Source organism: Crotalus tigris, unplaced genomic scaffold (genome assembly GCF_016545835.1).
Source record: "Crotalus tigris isolate CLP2741 ecotype Arizona unplaced genomic scaffold, ASM1654583v1 scf7180000018867.1602434, whole genome shotgun sequence".
Taxonomy (NCBI): domain Eukaryota; kingdom Metazoa; phylum Chordata; class Lepidosauria; order Squamata; family Viperidae; genus Crotalus; species Crotalus tigris.
The window spans coordinates 1,047,444-1,074,647 of NW_024097246.1; the positions used below are offsets into that span (position 1 = coordinate 1,047,444).

Below are 27,204 nucleotides of genomic sequence, written 5' to 3' on the forward strand. Positions count from 1 at the left end.
CCTACGGCGCTTCCCATAATATTAACAATATTATTTCCTATGAATGACATCGACTTCCGCTGTGCGGAGACAAAAAAACGGATTGCAGAAAACTCCGATAAGAGAGGCTAGCCTTGAAAAGCAACTCTATGGTTGTCCTCCAGGGGTATGACAACACTCTCTACGCTGGCGTTTCCCCTCTCTATGATCTTTTCCCCCAGGGTCTTTCATTGGTTCTGGGACAAGCGGGGAGAAGGTCAGACCGTTTACTCTCCGTTTTCCAGGACTCGAATGGTCCAATCAAGTGAAGGAAAGCTTTTAAGCGGCAGCGGAGTGGACGAATGAAAACCCTTCCTGCCGAGAAAGGTGGGGCGCGTCCAGAAAGAGCGGTCGCCCTCCTTCGCTTTTAGGGTTGCTCGGAGGTGGGGGGTGCAAGGAAGGTGATTTTCCCCATCTCCTTTTATCTAATTTTAGCTGAAATCTCCTTCACCGACTTCCTGCAGTTTAGTCGGGAAAGGGCTTGCTGCGGCTTTAAGGCTTAAAGGGCCATGCCTCTAAAAAAGTTGGCTGCCCAGTAAGGTGGGAGGAGGGGGCCAAAACAGGAATTGGGGGCATCGCCACGATCGGGGAAAGGATTAATGCTAGGAAGGGAAAACGGCGATTCGGATCTATAAAGCGAAGCGAGGCAGGTTTCCACTCTGCAGGAAAATATTTCCTTTATTTATTGCAGGATGGAACAAACTCAGTTACTGGAGTGGGATGGAGAAGGCGATTCTACTGATGGGTCTGATGCTGCAGGGGAGACCCCTAAACCGGTGGGGCGCTTGCATCAGCTGAGCAGCACGTACGGCCCTGACAAAGGTAAGGCCTAATGGACCTGTGTCTTCCTTAGAGCTACAGGTGACCTAGTGGCTAGTCAAGTCCCAGATTCTCCAATGCACCCGAAGGCAAGAGAAGAAACAATGGATGGAAACTAATCAAGGAAGGAGACAACCTGGAATTAAGGAGAAACTTCCTGACAGTGAGAACAATTAAACAGTGAAACAGCTTGCTTTCAGAAGTTGTGGGTGCTTCATCACTAGACGTTTTTAAGAACAGCCACTTGTCTGAAATGGTATGGTCTCCTGCTTGAGCAGGGGTTTGGACTAGAATCAGGGATAGGCAACCTTGGCTCTTTTATGACTTGAGGACTTCAACTCCCAGAATTCCTGAGTCAGCATGGCTGGTTCAGGAATTCTGGGTATTGAAGTCCACAAGTCATAAAAGAACCAAGGTTGCCTACCCCTGGACTAGATGAACTCCAAGGTCCCTTCCAGCTCCATTCTGATCGATTGATCACTCCAGATTCATATTTACTGATATCAAAGTGTATTTTTGCTGTAGAGTGTGCTTCCTTCCTAACCCACGGTCTATAAAAAGACTGGTATGTTTACAATATCAGTGTGTTCAGTACATATTTGCTTGTTGCTATTTTGCATGATTGATGGGTTCTTAATGTTCTCTATGCTTGCTTCACTTCCTGCAGATGTTTCATTTCCAGGCTACATAAATTCATCAAGGTGTGGGGGAGTAGTTGTAGGCCAGTGGTGGCGAACCTATGGCACGCGTGCCAGAGGCGGCACTCAGAGCCCTCTCTGTGGGCACGTGCGCCATGCCCCAGAGATGGCAACCATCCCTCTTCAACCAGCTGCCTACTAACTCGCCGAGGTCCCATGTGGCCAGATGCATCCCAGCACTCATGCGCTCGCTGGCCTCTGTATGCAAGGGCCGATAGTGTCAGGCAGCAGCCGCCCCGGTCCCTGCCTCACCTTGCCCTGTGGCAATGGCACCCCCGCCCTGCCTCACCTTGCCTTGCCTCTCCCCGCAGGACGCAGGACGAGCCTCCTGCCCATCACCCCACCTGCCAGAGACCCCCTGGATTTCCCTCAACCCTGCCCGGCTCCCACAGGCGTCCCTCCCCACAAGCAACATTGAGGTTATCACGCCCACCTTGTCCACACCAACCCAATCTGCCATGACCATCACAGCCATGCCTATCCAGTGGGCCACGCGCACCTGGCACCCGGTGATGAATAAGTGGGTTTTGGGTTGCAGTTTGGGCACTCGGTCTCTAAAAGGTTCGCCATCACTGTTGTAGGCTGTTTACATGTGGTAGCTTGCCTTATCGGCCTTGATAGGGTATTATTTCTTCCTTGATTGGATGGAACATTTTTGGGGACAGATGATGTTACCCAGTTTGGGTAATGAAAGAAAACAACCAATTTAAGAGGGCACCAAAGCTTCCTCATTTCAACCCTGAGCTACAAATATTCTCCGTTATTGGGGACATTGTTTCTTCTTTGATTGGTCTTGTTTATCTGGAGCTGGTTCTTGCTTATCTGGCTGTTGGCTAATTAGCATGTGAGAAAAACTGATGAGGGATTAGGGCTCTTTGCTCCTGTTCTTGTACCTCGATTGCTTCCTTTCTTGAAGGGGCTTGTTGAGAGTACAGATTTTGATGCATCTCTTAAATGGTTGATTCCTCAATGATTTGCTTCTAGGAAGTTTCTTGGATTTTTGATCTGGCTTGGTCTAAGATGGGTAGGCAACTTGGCTCTTTTATGATTCGTGGACTTCAGCTCCCAGAATTCCTGAGCCAGCCAGCCAGCTCAGGAATTCTGGGAGTTGAAGTCCATAGTCATAAAAGAGCAAAGGTTGCCTACCCCTGGTCTAATGTCAACAGTTTTCTCAATGAAAATTGTGATTGAATGTATTAGTATGTTTGAAAACTAAGAACTTTTCATCACAAAACTCGCAGTTTTCATGGGTATGTTTTCTGTCTACCTGCTCCACATAGCGGTTTTTAATTGCTTGTACTTTCTGACATAAATAACACTTAACTTGGTTTTCTTGGGCTGTTGGCTTCTGAGTTTGTTTGGGATCCTTTGGATAAATTCTTGTGGTCTGTGGGCCTGGAGTTGTACTAGTTTCAGAGTTGTCTTTTGGTGGAGATCCTTTTCATGTATTGTGTAGGTTTCGTGGATAGTCACTTTTTGAGGAAATTGCATGTTACAATTAGAGCATGTTACAAAGCTATTTTTGGCTTTTTTAAATTCTGGTTTACTGCAGTGTGTTGAGAACACTTGAGAACACTTTTTACACAGCTTCTTTTGTTTGCTGTTGAGGTGTTTCTGTGATAGTTACGTACCTGATCAGTTGATTTGCTTTTGTGGTGAAAAATGGAATGTATTTTAGCTGAATGTACTATGCTGACTGAGAATTTAGAAACCATTATTATTATATTTTGAATGCAGTGATTGTAGAAATAAGTGACTGGTTTAAGTATTTTGGTGATTGCTAGTACTAAATGTACTCAACGTGTGTTCCCCAATCGAACATGTCACTGAAATCATGGTTAATCTGAATGAACTCCTTGGGAGAATGGGCATATCGCCCTGGTCAGTTAGGGCTAACATCCATATGGGGAGAGTCCTATATATATCTCTATCCCGTGCACATAGGGCAGTAGATTGCACTGCTGGCATGCAGAGGGAGAGAGGGAAGGACAAAGAGGGTTAGCTTACATATGCATGTTATGGCCCATTAAGTCAAGTCTAACTCCTGGTGACTCCAGGGACAGATTCCTGCAATTTTCTTGGTGACATTTTTGAAAATAATTTGCCCTGGCCCTCTTCTAGGGATGAGAGTGACTGGCCCAAAGTCACCCAGCTGACTTCTATGCCCAAATCAGGATTAGAACTCATGGTCCTCTAGATTCTGTTTCAGCACCTTAGATCAGTGGTTCTCAACCTTTTTAATGCCGCGACCCCCAACCGGTTGTAAGTCGAGGACTACTCAACCGGTCGTAAGTCGAGGACTACTCAACTGGTGCAGCACCGTTTGCAGAATGGGACTTTTGGCGGGCTCAACAGGGCAGAGACAGCCTGGATAATTCCTATTGGCTTTTGAAAGCCAATAGAATTAGACTCTATTCAAGAGAGTCTATTGTATTGGCTTTCAAAAGCCAATAGAATAAAAGGGAGTAGCACAGCTAAGGAAAAGGGGGAAAAAATGGTGGACTGCGTTGTTTGGCGACCCCCATGAAATGGTCATTCGACCCCAAATGAGGTCCCGACCCACAGGTTGAGAACCACTGACTTAGATCAAGCCGGTCCTCATTTATGCATGGCTGGCGGTTTCTGTACCGAATGACAGAAATGGGAGTAAGTCTAAAAATTCAAGGAAGGATGGAGTTCCTTATAATCATTCTTTTACTTTATAACTAAACTGTTGAGCAAACCTTTTGACCTACCTTGAATGAAAGCATGGTTAGATTTCCAGGATTTAAATTGGTAATGGGGGAAAGCTCGAAAATGTATTTATTTATTAAATCCCAATTATATGGCTGCCCTTCCCCCCAAAAAAGTAACTCTGGAGAGTATACCCAAATAGTATTGAATATAACGTTTGAATTTGTTGTTGTTGTTACTTGCGAAGTCGTGTCCGACCCATCGCGACCCCATGGACAACGTTCCTCCAGGTCTTCCTGTCTTCTACCATCTTCTGGAGTCCATTCAAATTCACACCTACTGCTTCAGTGACTCCATCCAGCCATCTCATTCTCTGTCGTCCCCTTCTTCTATTGCCCTCAATCTTTCCCAGCATTAGGCCCTTCTCCAGTGAGTCCTTCCTTCTCATTAGGTGGCCAAAGTACTTGAGTTTCAACTTCAGGATCTGGCCTTCTAAAGAGCAGTCGGGGTTTGAATATTATATTCAAATAGAAAAACAAATACATAAAATAATTGTTATCAAACTATAAAAAATCATTGTTAAAATTGAAAATACTATATTTTTAAATACATATTTATAAAACCTTTGTATGACTTTTATAACTACTTTTGGATAGCATCTATCTTGCCAGCGTTTTTCACTTGATTTCACCACGTGTGTAAGTAAAACTAGGTTTCTGTGGCAACCATGAAAGTAAAGGTTTCCTTGGAGAGGAACCAACTAAAAGTCAAGAGGGCAGCCTCAACCAAATCAAAGCTCCGCCCCCTTGTTTATGTTCATTGCAATGCAATTTTAAAAGGGGCGGGCCTTTGGTCACATTGTTGTGGCTGTCATCTTGAATTTTTTTTTTTTTGACCCTCCTGCATGGAAATAAAACAGATCACCCAAAGGAGATTTTTTTCTTCTTCACGTGTATTGTGTATTCTCTCTCTAGATTTCTGGATCTACCCTGGCGAGAACGCCATTGGTCGCTTGGAACACTGTCATGTCTGCTTGCCTGCCAGTTCTGTTTCCAAAGCGCATGCGGTGATCGAGGTCCCCTCCTCCCGCGGACCCCACCTTTTGTACGATCGGGGCAGCTTGAACCGGACTCGGCGCCAGCGGGTGGCCTTGATCCCACAGGTCCGCTACAGCCTCCAAGATGGGGACACCTTGGTTTTTGGAGATGTGACATGCCAGTACTTCATCCTGGCCCCGGATAGCGATTGTGACTCCCTGGAGGAATCCATGGCAGTGCCACCCACCCAGGAAAGAGTGGAGGCCAGTGCACTGGCCATTGAGGAAACACCTGCGCCGGGCAGGAGAATAGGCTTTGGGCAAGTTCTGGTCCAGGATTCTGACAAGGAAGAGGAAGGGGAGGAAGTGATCAATGGGACAGGAAGCAACCTGCCCCACACAGCAAGAGACGGTAAGGAATCAGTGTTCAGATTGGGGCCTTTGCCCTGGCAGCGGCAGGATCTGTTCTACAGGTATTCCTTGACTCACAACTCTTTATTTAATGGCTGGTCGAAGTTACAACAGCACTGAAAACAGTGACCTACGACTGTTTTTCACACGACCATGGCAGCATCCCCAGGGTCACATGATCAAAATTCTGACGCTTGGTAACTGATATTTATGATGGTTACATGTGATCCCCTTTGTGACGACTTGACAAGCAAAGTCAGTGGGGAAGCTAGATTCATTTAACGACCATGTTACAAACTTAACAACTGCAGAGATTTACTTAACAACGCTGGCAAGACAGGTCGTAAAATGGGGCAAAACTCACTGAACAACTGTCTCACTTAGCAACGGAAATGTTGGGCTCAATTGTGTTCGTAGGTCGGGGACTACCTGTATTAAATTCCTCAACTAAAACAACCAGATCTTTGAATGCAAAGTTATCCTTTGATTCTTGGGAGAGCCAAAAAATAACCGAATGTAAGATTGACTCAGAAATCATCTTTGTGGGGGTCCAGACGTTCATTTTGTCATTCCTTCCTTTAGAAAAACACAAGAAGTTCCTAATCTTTGTGAATAACATTTGAAAATTGAGTTGCAAAGGTTTCCCCGGAGGGCAGGGAATGTCCCAGGTCTTCGTATCTTTTCTGTTTCACTTCTGTTTCACTTCTTTTCTGATTGAGAAAATCAATATAACGCATACAGGAAGTCCTTGAGTTACACCCAGTCACTTAGCAATTGTTTGAAGTTACAATGGATTCTCAAAAAGGTACTTATGACCCTGTTCCACAGTCACAATGGTTCCCGCGCAGCCATGTGAACACATTTGGGGGGTTTGGCAACCGACCCACATTTATGGCTGTTAGCAGTGTCACATGGTCACTTGGCTGCAAATAATAATAATAATAACAACAACAATAAAATTGGAAGGACCTTGGAAGTCATCTAGTCCAACCCCCTGCTCAGGCAGGAAACCAACATGCAGACACATGACTCCAGGTGTGTGGGAGTGACTGATGGAACTTCAAATCCAGGTCATAAGTATCCCCCAAGTATGTCCATCGTCACTTCAACAACAACAACATGCTAACTACTACTACTACTACTACTACTACTACTACTACTACTACTAATAATAATAATAATAATAATAATAATAATAATGTTGGAGGTCATCTAGCCCAATCCCCTGCTCAGGCAGGAAACCCTATACCATTTCAGACAAATGGCTGTCTAGTTTCTTCTTAGAAACTTCCAGTATTGGAGTCTTCACAGCTTCTGCAGGCAGGTTATTCCACTGGTTAATTGTTCTAACTGTCAGAAAATGTCTCCCTAGTTCACAGGTCGGCAACCTGCGGCTCCGGAGCCGCATGCGGCTCTTTGAGCCTTCCCCTGTGGCTCCCAGCCTCCTCTGCCTTTGCAGAGAGAGACAGAGACAGAGAGAGGCAATTGCACTTCCCTGCTTCTCTCTTTCTCTCTCTCTCTCTCTCTCTCTCTCTCTCTCTGTGTGTCTGGGTGTGTGTGTGTGTTTTGTGTGTGTGTGTGTGTGTGTGTGTGTATATGTGTAAAAGAGAGTGCACTCACAGTGTTCTCCGAGGAGCTGAAAAGCTTTCTGGGCGGAGCTCCTCCCTTTGCTGCGTCTCTGAAGGAAGCAGGAAGGGCAGGAGAGAGCTAGCTAGCCCAGCTAGGCTGACTCAGGAATTCTGGGAGTTGAAGTCCATGAGTCATAAAAGAGACGAGGTTGCCTACCCCTGATCTTGTTGGACAACAGCTTGAAGCTTGCCATGTGAGCAGCAGATAGGAGGGGGGGGAGAGAAAGAGAGAGAGAGGGAGAGAGAGAGAGTGGGGGAAGAGGAGTGGCAGACCAAGGGCAGATAGAGAGGGAGGGAGAGAGAGACCCTTTTGACATCTAAAATGAAGATAACACTGCATATATCCTTTTTTTAACCTCTGTGTGTATGTAATTTTATTCTCTTAAAGCATTCTCTTGGTGATCATTGTTTTAATAGTATGGATATTCCCAAGAGTCATATTTTTACTTTTATTTTTAATGTGTATATGTGTGTGTGTGTGTGTGTGTGTGTGTGTGTGTGTGTGTGTGTGTATATACACACACACACACACACACATACACATACACATACACACACACACACACATACACACACCTATAATAAAGGTAAAAAAGGATATATGCAGTGTTATCTTCATTTTAGATATCAAAAGGGTTTTGCGGCTCCCAGTGTTTTGTTTTTAGTGGGAAACGGGTCCAAGTGGCTCTTTGAGTGTTTTGGGTTGCTTACCCCTGCCCTAGTTCTATGCTGGTTCTCTCCTTGCTTAGTTTCCATCCGTTGCGTCTTGTCCTGCCTTCCGACATTGTGGAGAATAGCTTGACTCCCTCTTCTTTGTGGCAGCCCCTGAGATATTGGAATACTGCTATCATGTCCCCCCTCGTCCTTCTCTTCATTAAACTAGACATACCCAATTCCAGCAACTGTTCCTTATATGCTTTAGCCTCCAGTCCCCTAATCATCTTTGTTGCTCTTCTCTGTACTCTTTCTAGAGTCTCAACAATTTATGATGTTGTTGCTGAAAACCAAAGCTTACTTCTGTTTCCATCAAAAAAACACAGCGAGCAGTGGGTTTGCTTTATGACTACAATGTTTGCTTAATGACTGCTACAAAAAAGGTTATAAAATTGGGTCGGCCACATGTATTGATTTAGCGTATGGCAAAATAATGGATCAGTCACATGATGACCTGCTTTACAACCATCGCGACTTAAGGCTGTAATTGCCAAGCTCAGTTACAGTCATAAGTCAAGGACTTATATTTGAGAGATGGGCAGCCATATACATTGATTTTAATTAATCAATCTTTTAACTGGAGAAGATGCTGTTTAGACCAATTAATGTGCATTTCCCCAAAAACCTTAACAAATATGTACAGGAATGGAATTGATGTGGGATGAAATTTTCCTGTGGAACATTTTCTGGCAGTTTTTTCCTCCCACCGCCACTGCTTTGAACACCATTAAAGTGAAAAGAATAGGAAATGCCTTAATACTGATTTTTCTTATTTCCATCTTTCTTCTTTACCAACAGAGTCTGGTTGCTCTAACAAAAATGGCGTAGGAGAAGGACAAGTGAGTTTGGCTTCCTTTGGTGTCTCTTCTCCCTCGTCTACGGTGGTGCCTGAAAGGTAAATCATCATGTAGCAACTTCCTTGCGGTTAAAACCTGGAATATTTTTGCATTTTTGAAAGGCGTATATAAGGCATGATTCATGCGTTATATTAAATTATGGTTTGTTACAACCATTATTTATAGGGACTACCTAGCAGTTGTTTGGGTTGGCTGAGGAATTCTGGGAGTTGAAGTCCACAGGTCATAAAAGGGTCAAGTTTGAAGACCCCTGACATAGAATAATGGATTGGAAGGAACCTTGGAGGTCTCCTAATCCAACCCGCTGCTTGATTGGTAGACACTCAACCATTCTGGACAAATGGTTGTCCAATTTTTTCTTGAAAACCTCCACTGATGGAGCATCCACAGTTTCTGGAGGCAAGCTATTTTACTGATTAACTATTCTCACTGTCAGGAAATTTCTTCCTAATACTATGCAGGTTTATGAACCAAAGTGCTTTGACTGAGAGAATAGGCTAAATTTAAACCTGACAAAGCACATTATAACTTAGCATGTTGTGAACACGGCCTGAGTCTATTGTAGGAAGAATTAGATTAATCTGTGGAAGGATGAACCTCTCCATAGTTAATACATAATGGAATTGCTTGCTCAAGTTCATGCGTAGCATGTTTTTGATTAAGACACGTAAGGGTAGGATAGTGGCTGGGTGTGACTCCCTGTGTGTTAATTTTCAAGAGACCGTCTTTGAGGAAAATGAGTGGTTTAGAAATAGAAAATATAAATAAAATAAATCAGATGCTGGATAGGCGGATGGCCTCCTTCTGCTTCACACTGCATACATTTTAGAAAAGAATTATGTTTGAATTTTGATGAATGAATCATGACTGATAGTCCTTGACTTACAATCATAATTAAGCCCACAATTTTAATCATAAATCATGAGGGCAGTTGTTAAGTGAATGCCGTGGTCACTAAGCAAACCTGTTGTTTACTAGAGGGTGGTTTTTTTGTTTTGTTTTGCCAGAGACCAGAAATAAATGCTGGTTTAGAAAAAAAATGTCATAAATCATGGTTATCTAACTCTGGGATGCTGCAAATGGCCGTAAATGTGGTCACGTGACAGCAAAACTTTTTGAACCAAAATACTTCAAATGGGCTAACTTGCCAAATGTGTCCGAAGTCTGAGATCCATGTCTCCTATTGAACTGAATTTTAGCAAATTTTGTAAAACCTTTTGACATCGACATGATCATAAAGTAGTTTATGACATGATTCAAAATGACGTAGAACATTTCCTGTGCTGATGTTTGACTGTGCTATAAAGTTCAACATGGGCTCTTCTCGAGGCAGATACCTCTCTGAATATATCCTTGAATTTTTAAGAAAGTTTCAAATAGAAGAAGTCCCTGACTTACAACCATTCATTTAGTGACTGTTTGAAGTTACAGTGGCACCGAAAAAATTGACTTATGACCGTTTTTCACACTTATGACCATTCTAGCATCCCCATAATGAAGTAATTAAAATTTGGATGCTTGGCAACTGGTTCATATTTATGATGCTTGCCGTGTCCCGGGCTCATGTCATGAGCTGCGACCTTCTGACAAGCAAAGTCAATGGGGAAGACAGGTTCACTTAACAACCACATTACTAACCTAACAACTGCAGTGATTCGCTTAACAACTGTGACAAGAAAGATGGTAAAATGGGGCAAAACTCACTTAACAACTGTCTTGCTTAGGAATGGGGATTTGGGGTTCAATTTTCGTCATAAGTTGAGGACAACCTGTACATTAGAATCTCTGCCGTTGTGGAAGGCAGCCACTGAAGAATCCGGTAAGGAAATATCTCTTCAACCATGACCCAATGGGCCGCGGGGCTGTCTCGTTAGGTCAATAAAGCACGGCTAACTAAATGATATTCAGTGTATAAATACAGGAAGATTTGAGGTCTAGACTGCTGAGTTAGCTGTAGACTTTGCTGTCAGGACTTGTGATGATGGCAGCCAATTTAGATGCTGTTAAAGAGGATTGAGAAGGTTCATAGAGGATTAAGTTATCAGTGGCTTATTTATGGCTGTTTACAGCCTCCTGAACCAGAAGGAGCCGGTCTTTAATATGGTCGCTAGGTAGCAACAGCAGGAGAAAACTTTTGCCCTCCACTCACGGCTTGTCAACATCCTTGGTGCAGCCAGTTGGTGTCCACCTTGCCAGGTAGACAGGAATTCTGGGAGTTGAAGTCCATGAGTCATAAAAGAGCCAAGGTTGCCTATCAGTTTTTTTTATCAAAATAAGAAATACAGGGAGTCCTTGACTTAACGACCACCACTGAGCCAACATTTCCGTGGCTAAGCAAAACATTTATTTGCCCCATTTTACCACCTTTCTTGCCACAGTTGTTAAGTGAATCATGGCAGTTGTTAGGTTAGTAACATGGTTGTTAAGTGAATCTGGCTTCCCTATTACCTTTGCCTGTCAGAAGGGCGCAAATGTTGATCACATGACCCTGGGACGCTGCGACCATCATAAATATGAGAGTTGCCAAGATTCTGAATTTTGATCACACTTAACGACCGTTGATGCTGCAACGGTCATAAGTGTGAAAAACTGCCATAAGTCACTTTTCTCGGTGCCATTGTAACTTGAAATGGCCACTAAATGAACTGTTCTAAGTCGAGGACCACCTGTAAAACACAGAGCAGCTGGAAAATCATGAAAATCCTTCAGCAGAGCCAGGAAACAGGATCTGTCACAGACCTGGAGCTTGAGCCCAAAACCAAATTCTCAAGGTCCATCAGGGTTGGAGGCGAACCTAGTTCTAGAGCCCCAGGGTGGGGGTCTTTAAACCTGGCAACTTGTAAAGTCCAATTCCCAGGCTGGCTGAGGAATTCTGGGAGTTGAACTCTACCAGTCTTAAAATTGCCAGGTTTGGTTACCCTGCTCTAGAGGGATGATATTGCATTGTTAAAAGTCTGATGAATGAAAATCAATAGTTGCTGTGATTATTGTATAAAAGCAGAAGTATTTCACATCAAATAGATAAAGTATTTATAGTCCATGCAGGCGACAGGTCGTATCTGAGAAAAGTATCCGCCTTTCAATCATCGGCAGGACATCTTCCTTTTAGCATATGGAAATCTTGATATCTTAGTCCAGGGGTAGGCAACCTTGGCTCTTTTATGACTCGTGGACTTCAACTCCCAGAATTCCTTAGCCAGCCATGTTGAGGGGAAGGGAGAGGTTTCAAAGCTGAGCCATGCTGGCTCAGGAATTCTGGGAGTTGAAGTCCACAAGTCATAAAAGAGCCAAGGTTACCTACCCCTGTCTTAGTCCCTATTAAAAACAAATGAAACACTCTTTCTTTAAAAAAAATGAAAACTAGTTTGGATGTTTGTTTAATTGTTTAAAATATGGGATACCAGGCACTGTAGTCTACTCCATCAAATGGATACGAGATTGTAAGGAGAGCTCAACAGGTTGTCCTTGACTTACGAACATTCATTTGAAACCAGTTTGAAGTCAAACGTATGAGTGTTGCACCACCCCCACGGTCCCGTGATTGTGATTTGGGTGCTTGGCGACTGGCTCACATTTATGACAACTGCCGCTCCCTGTGGTCACTGATGGTGACTTGTGACCTTTCCAGCCAGCTTTCAACAAACGAAGTCAATGGGGGAGTCAGATTTGCTTAACGACTGCAGTGATTTATCATAATGACTACAACAAAAAAATTATGAAATTGGGAGTGGTCATGTGATAGCTCGCTTAACGACCGCAATGCTTATCGATAAAATTTCTGGTCCCAATTGCAGTTATAAGAGCCGTGGTGGCACAGTGCTTAGGATGCAGTATTGCAGGCTAACTCTGCCGACTGTCAGGAGTTCGATCCTGACCGGTTCAAGGTTGACTCAGCCTTCCATCCTTCCGAAGTCAGTAAAATGAGGACACAGATTGTTGGGAGCAATATGCTGACTCTGTAAAACCGCTTAGAGAGGGCTGTGAAGCACTGTGAAGCGGTACATAAGTTTAAGTGCTATTGCTGTAAGTTGAAGACTACCTGTATTTTTTCTAATTGGGAGAATAGTTCTAAATAGCAATGTAGAAAACTCCAATTACCGAGAGCTTAAATTGTTCTGCTTTCTGTTTGTTTCTCAAGTGATGATGAAAGTGGAGACCTTTCAGCCAGTGGCCCACCCTGCCCTGCTCTGCGTCTTTCCTTTGAGAGCCAGGATGCTGAACGGGGCCCCACAGAGAATGGTGATGGTCATTCTTCCAGCAGAAAAGACTCCGGAGAACCCACAGCCGAAGAGGAGGGAGCTTCTACAGAACATGGCTTGGTGGAAGGCTTTCATTTGGACAGTGACACAGATGTAGAGGACGAAAGCCAAATGGGTTGCGTCTCCGAAGCACCAGCATCATTGGACCCATCAAAAAGGGATAGGGACCTAGAGGTGGACACTGAGCCTGATCTGAATGAGTCTTCAGTGATGGCTCCAGAGATCCATTGTCCCCAAACATCAGTTGAGCTGGGCAGTGATACAGATGCGGAAGAGACCATGGAAAGCCCAGCTGCCTTCAGATTAAAGCTTCCCTCCACTTCTCTGGAAAAAGAAGATGATGACACCGACATGGAAGCAGAAATGGAAAGTCCAAGTGTTGTTGGTCCAGGGAAACATAAGCCTGTTTCCCCAAAAGAGGATGACTGCCAACAGCTGGAAGGCAATGTCCAACTTGGTGGGGAAAAGGATGATGATACAAATTTGGAGGAGGCTTCGGATAATTCGGAAAGCGGTGTGAATGCCCTGCCTCCCACAGCCCATGAAGATGTTGACACAGATGTGGAAGGCTCCTCTGTCAAGGGAGAGGCTCCAGGCAGGACCAAGGACCACGAAGTAGGTGGAGACAGTGACGGGGATGATACCGAGGAGGAAGTGATTAACCCATGGCTGGAGAATTCAGAAGATACTTGTCCTCAGAGGACCTGTTTTTCAAGTGCCAAGAAGAACAGCATGGACAGGGAAGAGATCCACCTCAAGAGGATTGTGCCAGATGATCATCGCGTTGGTGAGGGACTCAGCGACGTGGTTGGGTTGACACAAAATTCTAACCTTGGACTTGAGATGAGTTACGAAGTCGGTGACAAGTCTCCTAGGGACTTCGATGAGAAGGAGCCCTTGCCAAACCCCGAGCATCACAACCTGCCCCTACTCTTTCTGGGTAGCGATACAGATGGGGAAGAGGAGGCAGGTCATCCGGATGCAGAATCAAAGGAGAACCCGCAATCCTCCGGTGTGGAGTCCAGCAAAGGAAGTAGAGTGAGCCATTTGGGGGATCCAGATATCGGATCTCAGGAAAAACCTACATCTGTACAAGACAAGGACAGCGATACTGATGTGGAAATGATGCCTGTGGGTCATGATAAATCCACAGCTCAGGACAGTGATACGGATACAGAGGACGTTGCTGCACCTTTACTAAGGAAACCCCTAGAAGAGAAAGGCGCACAGTCGATAATCCCAGTGAAATCTGAGGCAGGAGAAGAGCAGTTGGCTTCTTCTGCAGTGGGGGTTGGAGTGTCCCTCAAATCTCGTGAAGACGATGAAGATACAGACGCAGAGGGAGAGGAATCCTATTCGGCAGACGAGAGCAACACCGATGGTAAGGAGAAAGGAGAAAAGAGAGAGAGAAATTTCAAGTACTGTTGTCTCCATATTGCTACAGAGATTCCCAATCCTCCAGGTCATGGTTGTCCCAAAGATGCTTTTTCCAAAAGGCAACTGGACTTCCTGGTTTTGTTTTGTTTTTTCCCCTTGAAAACGTTTCACTTCTCATCCAAGAAGCTTCTTCGGTTCTGGCAAGCCAGGGCAAAGCCAGGACAGTTTTGGCAAGCTGAAGAAGTTTCTTGGATGAGAAATGAAACGTTTTCAAGGGAAAAAACCCAATAAAGCCCAGTTGCCTTTTGGAAAAAGCATCTTTGGGACACCAGCTGACTATTGTTTTTTTTTCATCCTAATGTCGTGATTTCATTAGGCAAGGTGTATAAATTCCACTACTCTAAAGCAGTGGTTCTCAACCTTTTTAATGCCGCGTTTCCCCAACCGGTCGTAAGTCGAGGACTACTGAACCAGTCGTAAGTCGAGGACTACTCAACTGGTGCAGCACCGTTTGCAGAATGGGACTTTTGGCGGGCTCAGCAGGGCAGAGACAGCCTGGACAATTCTATTCAAGAGAGTCTATTCTATTGGCTTTCAAAAGCCAATAGAATAAAAGGGAGTAGCACAGCTAAGGAAAAGGGGGAAAAAAATGGCGGACTGCGTTGTTTGGCGACTCCCGTGAAATGGTCGTTCGACCCCAAATGGGGTCCCGACCCACAGGTTGAGAACCACTGATCTAAAGGTACAGTTGAACTCGCTACGGGACAATTTAACAATTCTATTTAATGACTTAAAATAAATTTTAAAAATATTTTAATCTTTGCCATTCACATTTCATTCTGTCCCTCCTTTTGCACCCTTCTTTCAATGATTCTGTTCCACTATTTCTTTGATATTAGGGTATTATTAGACAAGCCCTGCATCCGGCCAATAATTGCTGAAGCTCTGTTCAGTCGTCCCAACTCCACCTCTATGCAAGGGGGTTACAGGGTCGTTAAAAGAAAAAAAAATATTCTTCATTGTATGTAGTTTGTATCCCTTTCCAAACACTTCATCTTTTTTAAAATTTATGTAAGTAAAATATGTTCACATATTTATCTGTAAGCATATCAACAACACAATAATGCATTAGTTATTACAAATGTCACAATCTCGTGATGTTAAAAAAAATAGTAACAAATTATGTACAGTGATACCTTGGGATTCATCATTAATTGATTCTAGGAGTCACAATGAGTATCAAACAGATTTTTCCCGTAAGGAATAATGTAATGAGTCAGAAGGCAGCCGACACCGACAACCTCTATCTAGCGCATCAAGTACCCAACAAACGATGAGTGCCGGGACAAAATGTTTATGTCAAACTGTGCTGAGCACTAAATTGGATGAGTTTCAAAGCAGTTGAGTACCAAGGTTCTACTGTAATCTGAATTCAGATTATACGATGAGTTCTTTCGGGATTTAAAGTTAACTTTAAACAGAAAAAAGGTGGGGGGTGGAAATAATTTAAAACTTACATGAAACAACTTTTAGAAAGATATGGCCAGATAATTCCCTCTGTTGAATAGAGTATCATTCAAAGACTGGCAGGTTTAGAGACATTGCTGTTTTCTGATACTGTCTAATATGTAGGAAATGCCGTTTTGGGTTATTTATCCATCTTTACTTGGGACTAAGCTCACAATGTACATAATACATTTATTTCCACACTTTTCTCTTTCAGACGAGATTGATGTGTCCTTGCAGGCCACACAGTGTTACCTGCCAACAGAAACCACATCACCTAGACCAGAAAAAGCTGGAGGTATCACAGCTACAGGTAAGAAATATTGCTGAACTTCTGGATCATCTGGAAGAGAAGAGACTTAATGGGCTAAAAGCCAGGACGTTTGGCTCCTGGGTTCAGTGGCAGAAGAAGTAATTAGGGCATGACAGACCAGGAGCTGTAGGTTAAGGCCCTGTGCAGATTATGGGTTGGTTATGCAGGGTTTGTGATCCCAAAGCAAAGCCTCGTCTATTACCAGTGGAACAGAATGGACAGTAATCATAGTGGTGATCCGTGATTTTTGTGAACGTGCCTTCAGTGACAAATAAAAGATTAAACAGGAGGCAGTTGACAGGGAGAGAAGTTTAAACATCTAGAAATGGGTTGAGGACGAGAGAAATGGGTCATTTGTTATGATGGCTTCAGGAAGCCCTCTGAATTTTTGATAGACATGGATTAATAGTGGAAAAGAGTTATTAGGCCCCTAGTTAAGGATTTCATACAGACTTTGGGTCGGATAAGGAGGGAAACTAGATACCAGCCTAGCTCTGAGCCTGCCTCCATCCATTAAGGCTCTATTTGTGTTCCTAAATGGTAGTTTGGAAACAGTCATGAGTTACACTGATGATGTTACCTATTTGGGTGATGAAATGTCTGCAAGAAAGCAACCAAACTCAGGGAGCACAAGGACCCTACAATCATTGGCATTTCTGGAATGCGTGGGGAGCCTTTTGAATGGCGGTTGATAAATCATAGTTAGAATTGGAAGTTCAGTTAGAAAAGGATCAGTGACTCCTACATTCTTTATTTTAGCTTTCTTAAAACTGCTGTGGGCTATTTCCTTCCTGGTCTGTGATTCTGGAGTACGTGATTCCGATGCGTGACATACAATTCTAGATTAGATGGACCCGTATCCTGATCCTCCAGAACAATTCTTCCTTTGCCATGTCTTATAATAATGGATTTTTTCCCTTCAACTCTCTTTAAATATCAGATTCCGATTGCGCTCTAGAAGAAGAGCCCACTCAGGCATTTGACTTCAGTTCACCCTTTTTACCCGCCAAATGTCAACTCAGGAATGGTGAGTCTTTTTTCCAACAAGAGGAGGTTTTCCCAAGATGGAATTTGTTGTCCAGGGCTAACCCAGATGACAGGGTCAAAAGGGGGGATATACATTCTTTTAGATTGCACTACTTGTATTGAATTTCTTGGTCCACAACCCATTTTTTTAAAATCAGTTTAATCTCTTTTTGCACCATGCTCTAAATCTCTCATTTGCTTATCTCCTCTTCACTGATTCTACCTGAAAATTCCTTAATAATTATTTAGGATCTGATCTCATTTTCTCAAGATCACATTACAAGCAGTCCTCGATTTACGACCACAGCTGAGCCAAATTTTCTGTTGCTAGGAGAGACAATTAAGTGAATTTTGCTCTATTTTATCACCTTTCTTGCCCCAGTTGTTAAGTGAATCATTGCAGTTGTTAAATAGTAGCAGTTGTTAAGTGCATCTTGCTTCCCCCATTGATTTTTGCTTGTCAGAAGGTCGCAAAAGGGGATCACATGACCCTGGGACACTGCAACCCTCATAAATATGAGTCAGTTGCCCAGTGTCTGAATTTTGATCACTTGAATATGGGGATGCTACAATGTTGTAAGTGTGAAAAATGGTCATAAGTCACTTTTTTCGGTGCTGTTGTATAACTTTGAACAGTCACTAAATGCGCTGTGGTAAATTGAGGACTACCTATATTCTAAAGCAGAGGTCTCCAACCTTTTGGGCACCAGGGACTGCTTACGTGAAAAGAGGTTTTTCCACAGATCGGAGGGGGCGTGGTTTTGTGTACTGCCTGCAGCCCTCGGATGGGGCTTTGCTTATTTGTGTCGCCCAGTTGCTGGCATGCCGCTGCCTGGTACCAGTTCACAGCCCGGGGGTTGGGGACCCCTGTTCTAAAGGAGCTGCATCTGACAGCCCTTTTTAGAAAGGAAATGCCTCAGAGTGGGGGAGAAAGTGTTTGTCTTTATAGCATATGTTTGTCTTTATAGCATATGGCAGTAGTGAGGTTAATTCACACCCCATCCTCTGTTTAGAGTACTCTCTTTAAAAAGATCTTTGCATAGTTGAACTTTTCTGAGTTTTCTTAGAAAGCAATCTTGTGAAAGAAGAAAAGGTTGGGTTGGCAGGGCTTCTTGGATTTTCAGAAATATAATTAAGAGCATTTTGTATCAGCAAACGTAGATTCTGTAAGTAAAGAATGGTATTTACTTTATTTACAGCATTTAAAATCTTGTTCCTCAATTAAGAAACATCTGCCTGAGGTTCACATAGGTTGGTCTATGTTTCTGCTTATACAGGTCGTCTTTGACTTATGAATGTAATGAAAACTGGAATTTCCACTGTAAGTCATGATGGTCGTAAGTCAAAACACCACATGACCAGATCCAGTTTTATGACTTTATTTTGTAGTGGTCATTAATCCAAGGCCACAGTCATTAAATGAACATGGCGGTCATTAATACAAATTAATGTGTTCCTATGGGTGTTTTTTGCGGAAACCAACCGAAAAGGCTGAAACTGGCAAAAAATAAATAGTAAATTGTGGTCATGTGATTGGAATTGTCAAAGTTCTGACTAATAAAACACTTCAAAGAACTTGCAGGCATTGGGGCGATCCATGAGAAGGGCCCGGCCCAGCTCGCCTCTGGAATCGCTGCCGCGCTCCCCCCCCCCATCCCACCTGGCCTAGCCCTCAGAACCAATCCTTATCCCGAAGTTACGGCTAACATTGGATGTTCTTGCTTCTGACAGGAATACTGCAACTGGCTGTAAAGGTGAGCCAGTTACCAAGTGCCCGAAATGCAGTCATTTGATTGTGAGGGTTTGTGTAGCTGTTGGAACTTGATTAGTTTTTTTTGGGAGGGGGTTCCATTATAACGACGAATGGTTGCTAAGCTACCTGTATTTTGAAAAGATGTGACACAATAGGGTCGGCAAGGGTAAACGAAATATAGAAACAATTCACCAATTCTGCATATGTTAAATAACAGTTCTTATAAATGATCTCATCTCCCAACTTCCCCTGGGCAGAGTGCCCAATCGTGAGGGAAGCTGGGAATTGTAGTTCAGCAATAGCTTGGAAGGCCAGCTGCATCAAGAATTGCCTTTACATCCCAGTTTCCTGAAGCTCACACTTGATCTGCCTCTTGTCACTTGAGGTAGAGAGTGACTGGACAGCAGAACTGCCAAGGTGAAGGGAAGTGATAGCTTAGGACCTTTTAAATCAGTGTTTCTCAACCTTGACAATTTTAAGGCATGTGGACTTCAACTCCCAGAATTCCACAGCCAGCATTGCTGGCTGTGGAATTCTGGGAGTTGAAGTCCACATGCCTTAAAATTGTCAAGGTTAAGAAACACTGTTTTAAATTGTAGCTGGGCTACTTCTCATAGACGGGGAGGGGAGCGATTGCAACTTGGTATGATAAACAGGAAGATCCTGGTAGAGCTTAAAGGTTTCCTTCACCTGATTCCCCTCTAAATAAATACATGGATTCTGGTCCCCATCCTTTCAGCAAGGATTGCTACTGGCCAATTTCCAGCCTTTTCCACAAAAAATGCACATAGGAATACATTAATTTGTGTTAACGGCCGCCACGTTCGCTTAATGACTATGGCGTTGAGTTAAAGAGCGCTACAAAATAAAGTCGTGAAATCAGATCTGGTCCTGTGGTGCTTTGACTTATTGTGACTTACAATGGAAATTCCAGATTCCATTACGTTGGAGATCAAGGCAATTGTCACCCCGAATATCTGGAAGGGCATTAGGGAGGGAAGGCCTGCTTAGCCCTGAGAACAAACGAAGACAATTATTCTCCACTCGTTGTCCTCCTAGTAACCAGCTTACCTTTGAAAGACAACAGTTCTGACCAAGAAGATGATATGCTGGAAGCTACCCAGCCATATTGTCAGGAGCCTGAACCCGAAGCCTTAGCAGAGCTTTGCGAGGCCTTGGCTGGCAAAAAGAAGCTGGACCCAGAACGGCTTGTCCAGAACCAACCCGAAGGGGAGAAATGTTTTGAGCAGGTGCCTCACCCTGATTTCCCAGCTTCAACCTCTCCGGGAGAAGAGACCACCCCCAGTCTTCCAGGAGACAACCCTCTGCCTCAGGCTATGGAGTTGCCCCCTCCGCAGTCCTCCTCGAAGACAGCAGGGGGCGCCTCTGAAGAGGAAACCCAGCCTCTCTGCTCTCTGCAAATCCCCCTGGTGGCCAGCCAGTGGTCCTTGACTCCACAGGAAGAGAAGAGGGTGGAGGTCCCAGAAGGTGGAAGCCCTTCAGAGGTGATGCTCAGACAGAGTGAGGCAAGTGAGTGGCAAGCGCACGAAAAATGGTTTTGGGGGGAATGCATGGATTATGGTTCTGTGATGGGCATTGCCGAAATGCTTCGTGGGGGCAATCTTTGATGAGCCTGTTTGATTTTTTCTTTCTTTTTCTTACAAATATAAATTTTCATAGTTCAGCTCTGAATAAGAGGTGAAGAGGCTTCCAACAACCAGAAGCAGCGTTTCTCGACCTTGACAACTTGGTGAAGGCGGGTGGACTTCAACTCCCAGAATTCCCCTGGTTCCTGGAATTCTGGGAATTGAAGTCCACACCTCTTCAATTCGCCAAGTTCAAGAAACACTTGAGCCAGAGGCTGCGATGTCCGCAAGAAAAAAAATTGGTTACAGATTTATAGCCGTCAACTTGTGCCAATTTTTGGGAGATATCTCTAATAATTTTTGGAACATTATATTTACTCACACACTTACCGGCTTTCCACTCATGTAAACTAGGGAGTGACCCTAACATTTTGAGAACATGTATTTTCTTAACAGGGATATTATTATTTACTATTAATGTCAGTACTATTTTTTTTAATATATTGTAAAAAGTGACGTCTATTGTTGGTCTATGACCGTAATGAAGTAGTAGTAGTAGTAGTAGTAGTAGTAGTAGTAGTAGTAGTAGTTGTTGTTGTTGTTGTTATTATTATAGAGGCTGCAATTTACATTTAGGGTGATACCAAGGGGCTGTGTTGCAGATGGCAAAGGCTCCAGATTATGTAATTTATGTAAATTTATTTGTTGTTTTTTTCAATTTCTATGGCCACCCAACTCAGCCAAGTGATTTCGGTCAGCTTACGAGCGTTAAAACTTTAAAATAATTTCAAAAGCATTAAAACAATAAAAACATCCACAAAATAAATACATACACACATAAACATCCGTGATGATTAATCTGCTAATAGTGAAGCCGAGCATTGGGGTCCTTCATACATTTTGAGTCCTAGGCCTGGGAACATAGCCAAGTGTTCAAAATCCTGGATTTATTTTTTTCTTTTGCTCAGAACTGGGGAGGTTTTATCTCTGTTCTATTTGTGTTTTTAAAGCACTACTGGGTGGACTTTAGAGCTTTTGCAGCCCTAGATTTGAAAACTATTCATCTTTGCTCTCAATCAAGTGTAAATATTTTTAAACTGGAGGGTCGTATTCCTCTTCCAGTCCTGGAGTTCCTTTCTGTCTTCTCCACATGTAAAGAGTTCTCGTTGGCTTCTCTTATTCTCCCATATCTTGAGACGCTGTTGCAAAATGGGTCTTCTCTTCCTGCTTTAGCACAGCTTCATCCCCTCCTTGGGCAGAGAAAGCTTTGAAGCTTTCGTCTTCCAGCATAAATCCAAAATATTCCACGGGTCCGCTGGAACTGGTCTTTAGCTTCACTCCAGCAGTGTTTGTGATTCCTTTCGAGATGAGTCATAGGCATCCTGTGGGCCACATGCAATCTGGATTGAGGGCTGTAAGGGAAACATCACCTAGAACAGGAGTCCTCAACCTTGGCCACTTTAAGACTTGTGGACTTCAACTCCACTTTGCTGGCTGAGGAATTCTGGGAGTTGAAGTCCACAAGTCTTAAAGTGGCCAAAGTTGAGGACTCCTGATCTAGAATCCATATTGGGGGTGGTGGTGTCTAACAGGCTCAAATTGATACCTCCAAGTCCAAATAGAAGTTGTAGGTCAGAGTTGGGGAGACAGGAATGTGACCTTCAATCCTGCATGCTCCAGGCTGCTCTTTTCATGAGTTGTGTACAAGTGACCCTCAATTTACAACCAGTCATGAATTATGGTAAATTGGGTTGTCGTGACTGGACCCGATTTTATGGTTTTTTTTTTTTTTTTTTTTTGCTGCAGTCAATGAGCAAAGGCCACAGTGGTAAAGCGAGTGCCACTTTTGTTAAGTAAAGGTTCTGGTCACGAATACATTGTTTGCTATGGGATGGAAACTGGGGAAAAAATATTGTAAATACAGGTCAGTTGGTGGGCGCTCAAAATGGAGTCGTGACTGGAGGGGGAGGGAACACAATAACTTCAGCACAATGTCATAAGTAGCTTTTGGAGGGTCCATTGTAGCTTTGAATGGTTGCTAAGCAACCAGTCATGTCAATTATATAGCCAAAAACTCTGGCAGGGAGCTAGGGTTATAATGTATTGGTGTGGTATATCGATAGAGTTTAGGTATGGGAAACGGGTCTATATTTTAGTAAGTCCGTCTCTCTGCTCTGCCCCCTGGTGGCAAAAAATTGAAACGATGTTTTTCAATCCAGGCTGTTTCATCCTTTGACTTTTTCTAGCTCCTCTGGATGACCAGGTGGAAGAAAACTCGGAATTAGTAAGAGAAACAAGGAATCCTAAGAAGGTAAGCATCAGATTCATCTTTATTTAACACCGTCTTATTTTTATAAATTCATAGATACATACATTGTGTGTGTGTGTGTTGTGTGTGTGTAAAATATAAATTATACAATATATAAATATTATATATATATAATATTTATTTATATAATATAAACACTAATATATAATATATAAATAATAGTTATTATTACATAGATATATATACAGTGGATAGACATTTGCTAAAATGATGATTATAAATATATAAATATAAATAGTTATAACTGAATGAAATAAATTATTTAATGAATGCCTCATGGTAGTGAACATACCTAACATTCCTCCCTTCTCCACTTTTCCCCACAACAACAACCTTGTGAGGTGGGTTGGACTAAGGGTGACTGGCATTCTTCATGAATCAAGGATTGATTTGGTGACGTTTTTCTTGTCTCATGGGGTAGAACAAGATAACCGTGATTTGTAAACTGTGGTTTGCTATGAGAACTCAACAAATTGTGGTTTGTTCAACCCCCCCACCTGGTTAACCGAATTATGATTTGGCATGATGCCTGACCTCCATACGATACCTCTAGGTGCCAGCCGAGAAAGATCCGGCGTCAACAGCGCCCCCTGCCCGTGAGCTGCGGCGCAGTCTGCGATCTTCAACCGCTTCCGCTTCACCTGCCCCTGTCCTAGAAAGACGAAGCCTCCGCCAGCACGGATCTGGGGCCGTCGTCGCATCCGGCAAACCAGCTGCCCCAGAGAGCAGGCGTAGAGGGCTCCGGCAGCTCAGCAAAGCAAGTCAACGAAAGAGGGAAGTGAAGGAGAGGCCAGAGCAGCCTGGAGAAGAGGGGCCCAGGAAAAAGGCCAGGAATGGGGACCTGACCGCTACTCCTGTCCCTCAAGCTCAAACGAGGAGCTCCCAGAGGGAATCCAGGGCTGCCAGCAAGGTTACAGAAGTAGCAGCTGCCGTCTCGGTTAGCCCTGGGGCCAGGGAGCCCACAAAACGGGCCAGGAGGGGTCTTGCTCCCAGCCCTGGGCTAGAAGGGCAGCCGGAGCGTCCAAGGACTCGGGCCAGCAAGCTGTCCAGCAGCAGCAGCATTTCCATGAGCACCCCGAGCCCAAAGGATTCTGGGAAAAGTGCCAAGCCTGGGCAGGTGGGTATCCAAGCAGAGGAAGGAGAAGCTGCCTCACCCAAAGAAAGCTTCCCCCCCCAGTTCAGGACAATGGACCCTTAATTGAATCATTAGAAGGACCACGTCCCCCTCTAAACCAGTGGTTCTCAACCTGTGGGTCGGGACCCCATTTGGGGTCGAACGACCATTTCACGGGGGTCGCCAAACAACGCAGTCCGCCATTTTTTCCCCCTTTTCCTTAGCTGTGCTACTCCCTTTTATTCTATTGGCTTTCAAAAGCCAATAGGAATTGTCCAGGCTGTCTCTGCCCTGTTGAGCCCGCCAAAAGTCCCATTCTGCAAACGATGCTGCATCAGTTGAGTAGTCCTCCACTTACGACCGGTTGAGTAGTCCTCGACTTACGACCGGTTGGGGGTCGCGGCATTAAAAAGGTTGAGAACCACTGCTCTAGACCTTATATATCTATAGCTGCGTAGACTGGTGGATAGTGCTTTTCTTCCACATCTTTTCTGGTTGAAACCTGGCCCTTAACAGCCACAGGTGTCATAAGCGGCCTTAGGCAGACCTAGCGGGGGTCATGCTCATCAGTCATCTTAAATGGGAGGGTCTCCAAAGTTCCACAAACCAATGGGGAGCATCCATCCCCAACCTGCTGCCTTCTCTGATATGTTGTGACTGCAGCTCCCACAGTTCCTTGCTATGCACCTTTGATCACTTCGTACAGATAGTCCTCGACTTACGACCACAATTGAGCCCAAAATTTTCTGTTGCTGAGCGAGACAGTTAAGTGAAGTTTGCCCCGTTTTATGATCTTTCTGGCTACAGTTGTTAAAGTGAATCACTGTAGTTGTTAAATTAGCAAGTGGGTTGTTAAGTGAATCTGGCTTCCCCATTGACTTGGCTTGTCAAAAGGTCGCAAAAGGGGATCACATCACCCCAGGGCGACTGCAACCGTCATAAATAGGAGTCAGTGGCCAAGCATTTGAACTTTGGTCACGTGACCATGGGGACGCGGTAATGGTTGTGTGAAAAATGGCCGTAAGTCACTTTTTTAAGTGCCATTGTAACTTGGAACAGTCAGTAAATGAGTTGTAAGTCGAGGACCGCCTGTACACAGCTGCATAAGCTGAGGCTTGAATATCGGCAAGCTGGCAAGTCTATGTTAAAATATGTGTCAGTAAAAAGGTTTCTAGAAACCTGGCTAGTCTCTTGGTGCTCTGAAGCTAACAAACTTGGGGCTTTGTGGAGCGGGGCCACCTGTCCCTGGACAGTGTGACTCTTGGTGGTCTGTGGGCAGGGGGCCCCCATCCAGGAGGTGAGTGGTGTGCTCAGGTTTCGTGAGCCTAAAGTGGCAGTGCTCTTTCAGCAAGTCTTCTTAGAATTGGGGACTGATCTGCTTTTCCTGTCTTCTCCAGGAACAAATACTGTCCACTCCGTCTTCGGGAAGGAAGTTGCGGCATCACAGCCCGGAAGACAGAGCGACAAGTGAAAAGGCCTCATCTGGCAGTCGCAACCAGCGCTCCACTGGATTTGCCAGTCCTGCTCCCAAGGTATGGCGGGTACGTATTATAGCATAGCAGGGGAGGGGTTGGGCCCGGACAAGGGAAGATGGCCATTTGAGTGGGGGCACTGCATCGTTAACAAGAATGTTTATTGAATCTCCTCCATCTTTTCCTTTCAGGTGCTGTTCACGGGTGTGATTGATGAGGAGGGAGAGCGTGTAGTGGCCGAATTGGGGGGTTCTCTAGCAAAATCTGTCTTTGATTGCACTCACCTTGTGACGGACCGTGTGCGTCGCACGGTCAAGTTCTTGTGTGCCCTGGCTCGAGGAATCCCTATTGTGACCCTTGACTGGCTGGAGAAGGTAATCCATTTTTTTGGATACTCGGAATTATGGACATATGTCATGACAATCGTTAATAGCAATTGCGCATAGACTTATATACCACTTCACAGTGCTTTGCAGCCCTCTCGAAGCAGCTTAGGGAGTCAGCACCTTGCCCCCCAACAATCTGGGTCCTCAATTTATCGACCTCGGAAGGATGAAAAGCTGGATCAACCTTAAGCTGGTCAGGATCAAACTGCTGGCAGTGGGCAGAGTCAACCTTCACTGCTGCATTCCAACCACTGTGCCACCAGGGCTGCCCCACACATCTGTGCCCAATTTCACGACCTTTTTTGTGATGGTTGTTAAGCAAATGTGGCAGTCATAAAGCAAGCACACTGAGGTTGTTAAGTGAATCCCTTGTCTGCAATAGTTTTTTTTTTGTTTTTTTTTAAACTGGAAATTGGAAGTAAATTCTGGTATCCAGCAAAAACATGGTAAATTATGGTTTTGTGACTGAGCAATGTTGAAAATGGCTGAAGCACAGGTCGGTTGCTGAATGCCCAAAATACAGTCATGTGGCTGCAGGGTGGAACAGCTCTTGGAGCTTTGAATCTGGGTCATATGTAGCTCTGGGAAGGTCTGTCGTAACTTCAACCAGTCACTAAATGACTGGTTGTAAGCTGAAGTCTGCCATACAGGTTGTCCTCGACTTATCTCAATTGAACTGAAAACTTCTGCTGCTAAGTGAGAATTTGTTAAGTGAGTTTTGCCCCAGGTCGTGACCTTTCTTGCCACTGTTAACAAGTGAATCCCTGGAGCTTAAAGTTAGTAACACGGTTGTTAAGTGAATCTGGTTTCCCCATTGACTTTGTTTGTCAGAAAGGTTGCAAAAAGGGATCGCGTGACCCTAGGACACCGCAACTGTCATAAATGTGAGTTAGTTACCAAGTGTCTGAATTTTGATTATGTGACCGTGGGGACGCAGCTACAGTCCTAAGTGTAAAATATGGTAGTCGCTTTTTTCAGTGGTGTTGTAACAGTCACTAAATGAACTATTGTTAAGTCGAGGACTACCTGTACTTTTCCACTATGTTTTCAAGCCAGATGTCATGGTTCCGACAGGTGAAACTCTTCAAAGAACTTCAAGGCATTGTTTCCTTTAAAGAATCTTTATTCAAGAAACATAACATCTAGGGCACTAGTATAATCGAAGCCAAAAACTGAATTCCCCTCCTCCTGAGTACATCGTATCAAAGCACAATTCCCTCCTTCAATTA

The 27,204-nt window shown here is 44.1% G+C and overlaps 1 protein-coding gene across 4 annotated transcripts in view; it reads left to right on the plus strand.

Annotated features, from left to right (window-relative positions):
- Nucleotides 1-210: 210 nt before the first annotated feature.
- MDC1 (mediator of DNA damage checkpoint 1) overlaps nt 211-27,204 on the plus strand; it is a 32,003-nt gene continuing 5,009 nt past the window's right edge. Inside the window, exons 1-12 of one of the 4 annotated variants that reach the window (XM_039357141.1) lie at nt 211-345; nt 710-840; nt 5,183-5,656; nt 8,796-8,892; nt 12,993-14,494; nt 16,214-16,309; nt 17,250-17,336; nt 20,148-20,618; nt 22,921-22,985; nt 23,557-24,120; nt 25,515-25,658; nt 25,781-25,963. In XM_039357141.1, coding sequence (XP_039213075.1) covers nt 711-840; nt 5,183-5,656; nt 8,796-8,892; nt 12,993-14,494; nt 16,214-16,309; nt 17,250-17,336; nt 20,148-20,618; nt 22,921-22,985; nt 23,557-24,120; nt 25,515-25,658; nt 25,781-25,963 — 3,813 coding nt within the window. In that variant the 5' untranslated portion in view covers nt 211-345; nt 710. Of the gene's footprint in view, nt 420-709; nt 841-5,182; nt 5,657-8,795; nt 8,893-12,992; nt 14,495-16,213; nt 16,310-17,249; nt 17,337-20,147; nt 20,619-22,920; nt 22,986-23,556; nt 24,121-25,514; nt 25,659-25,780; nt 25,964-27,204 lie in introns of all 4 variants that reach the window. The other 3 variants (XM_039357140.1, XM_039357142.1, XM_039357143.1) reach the window with 3 other exon arrangements.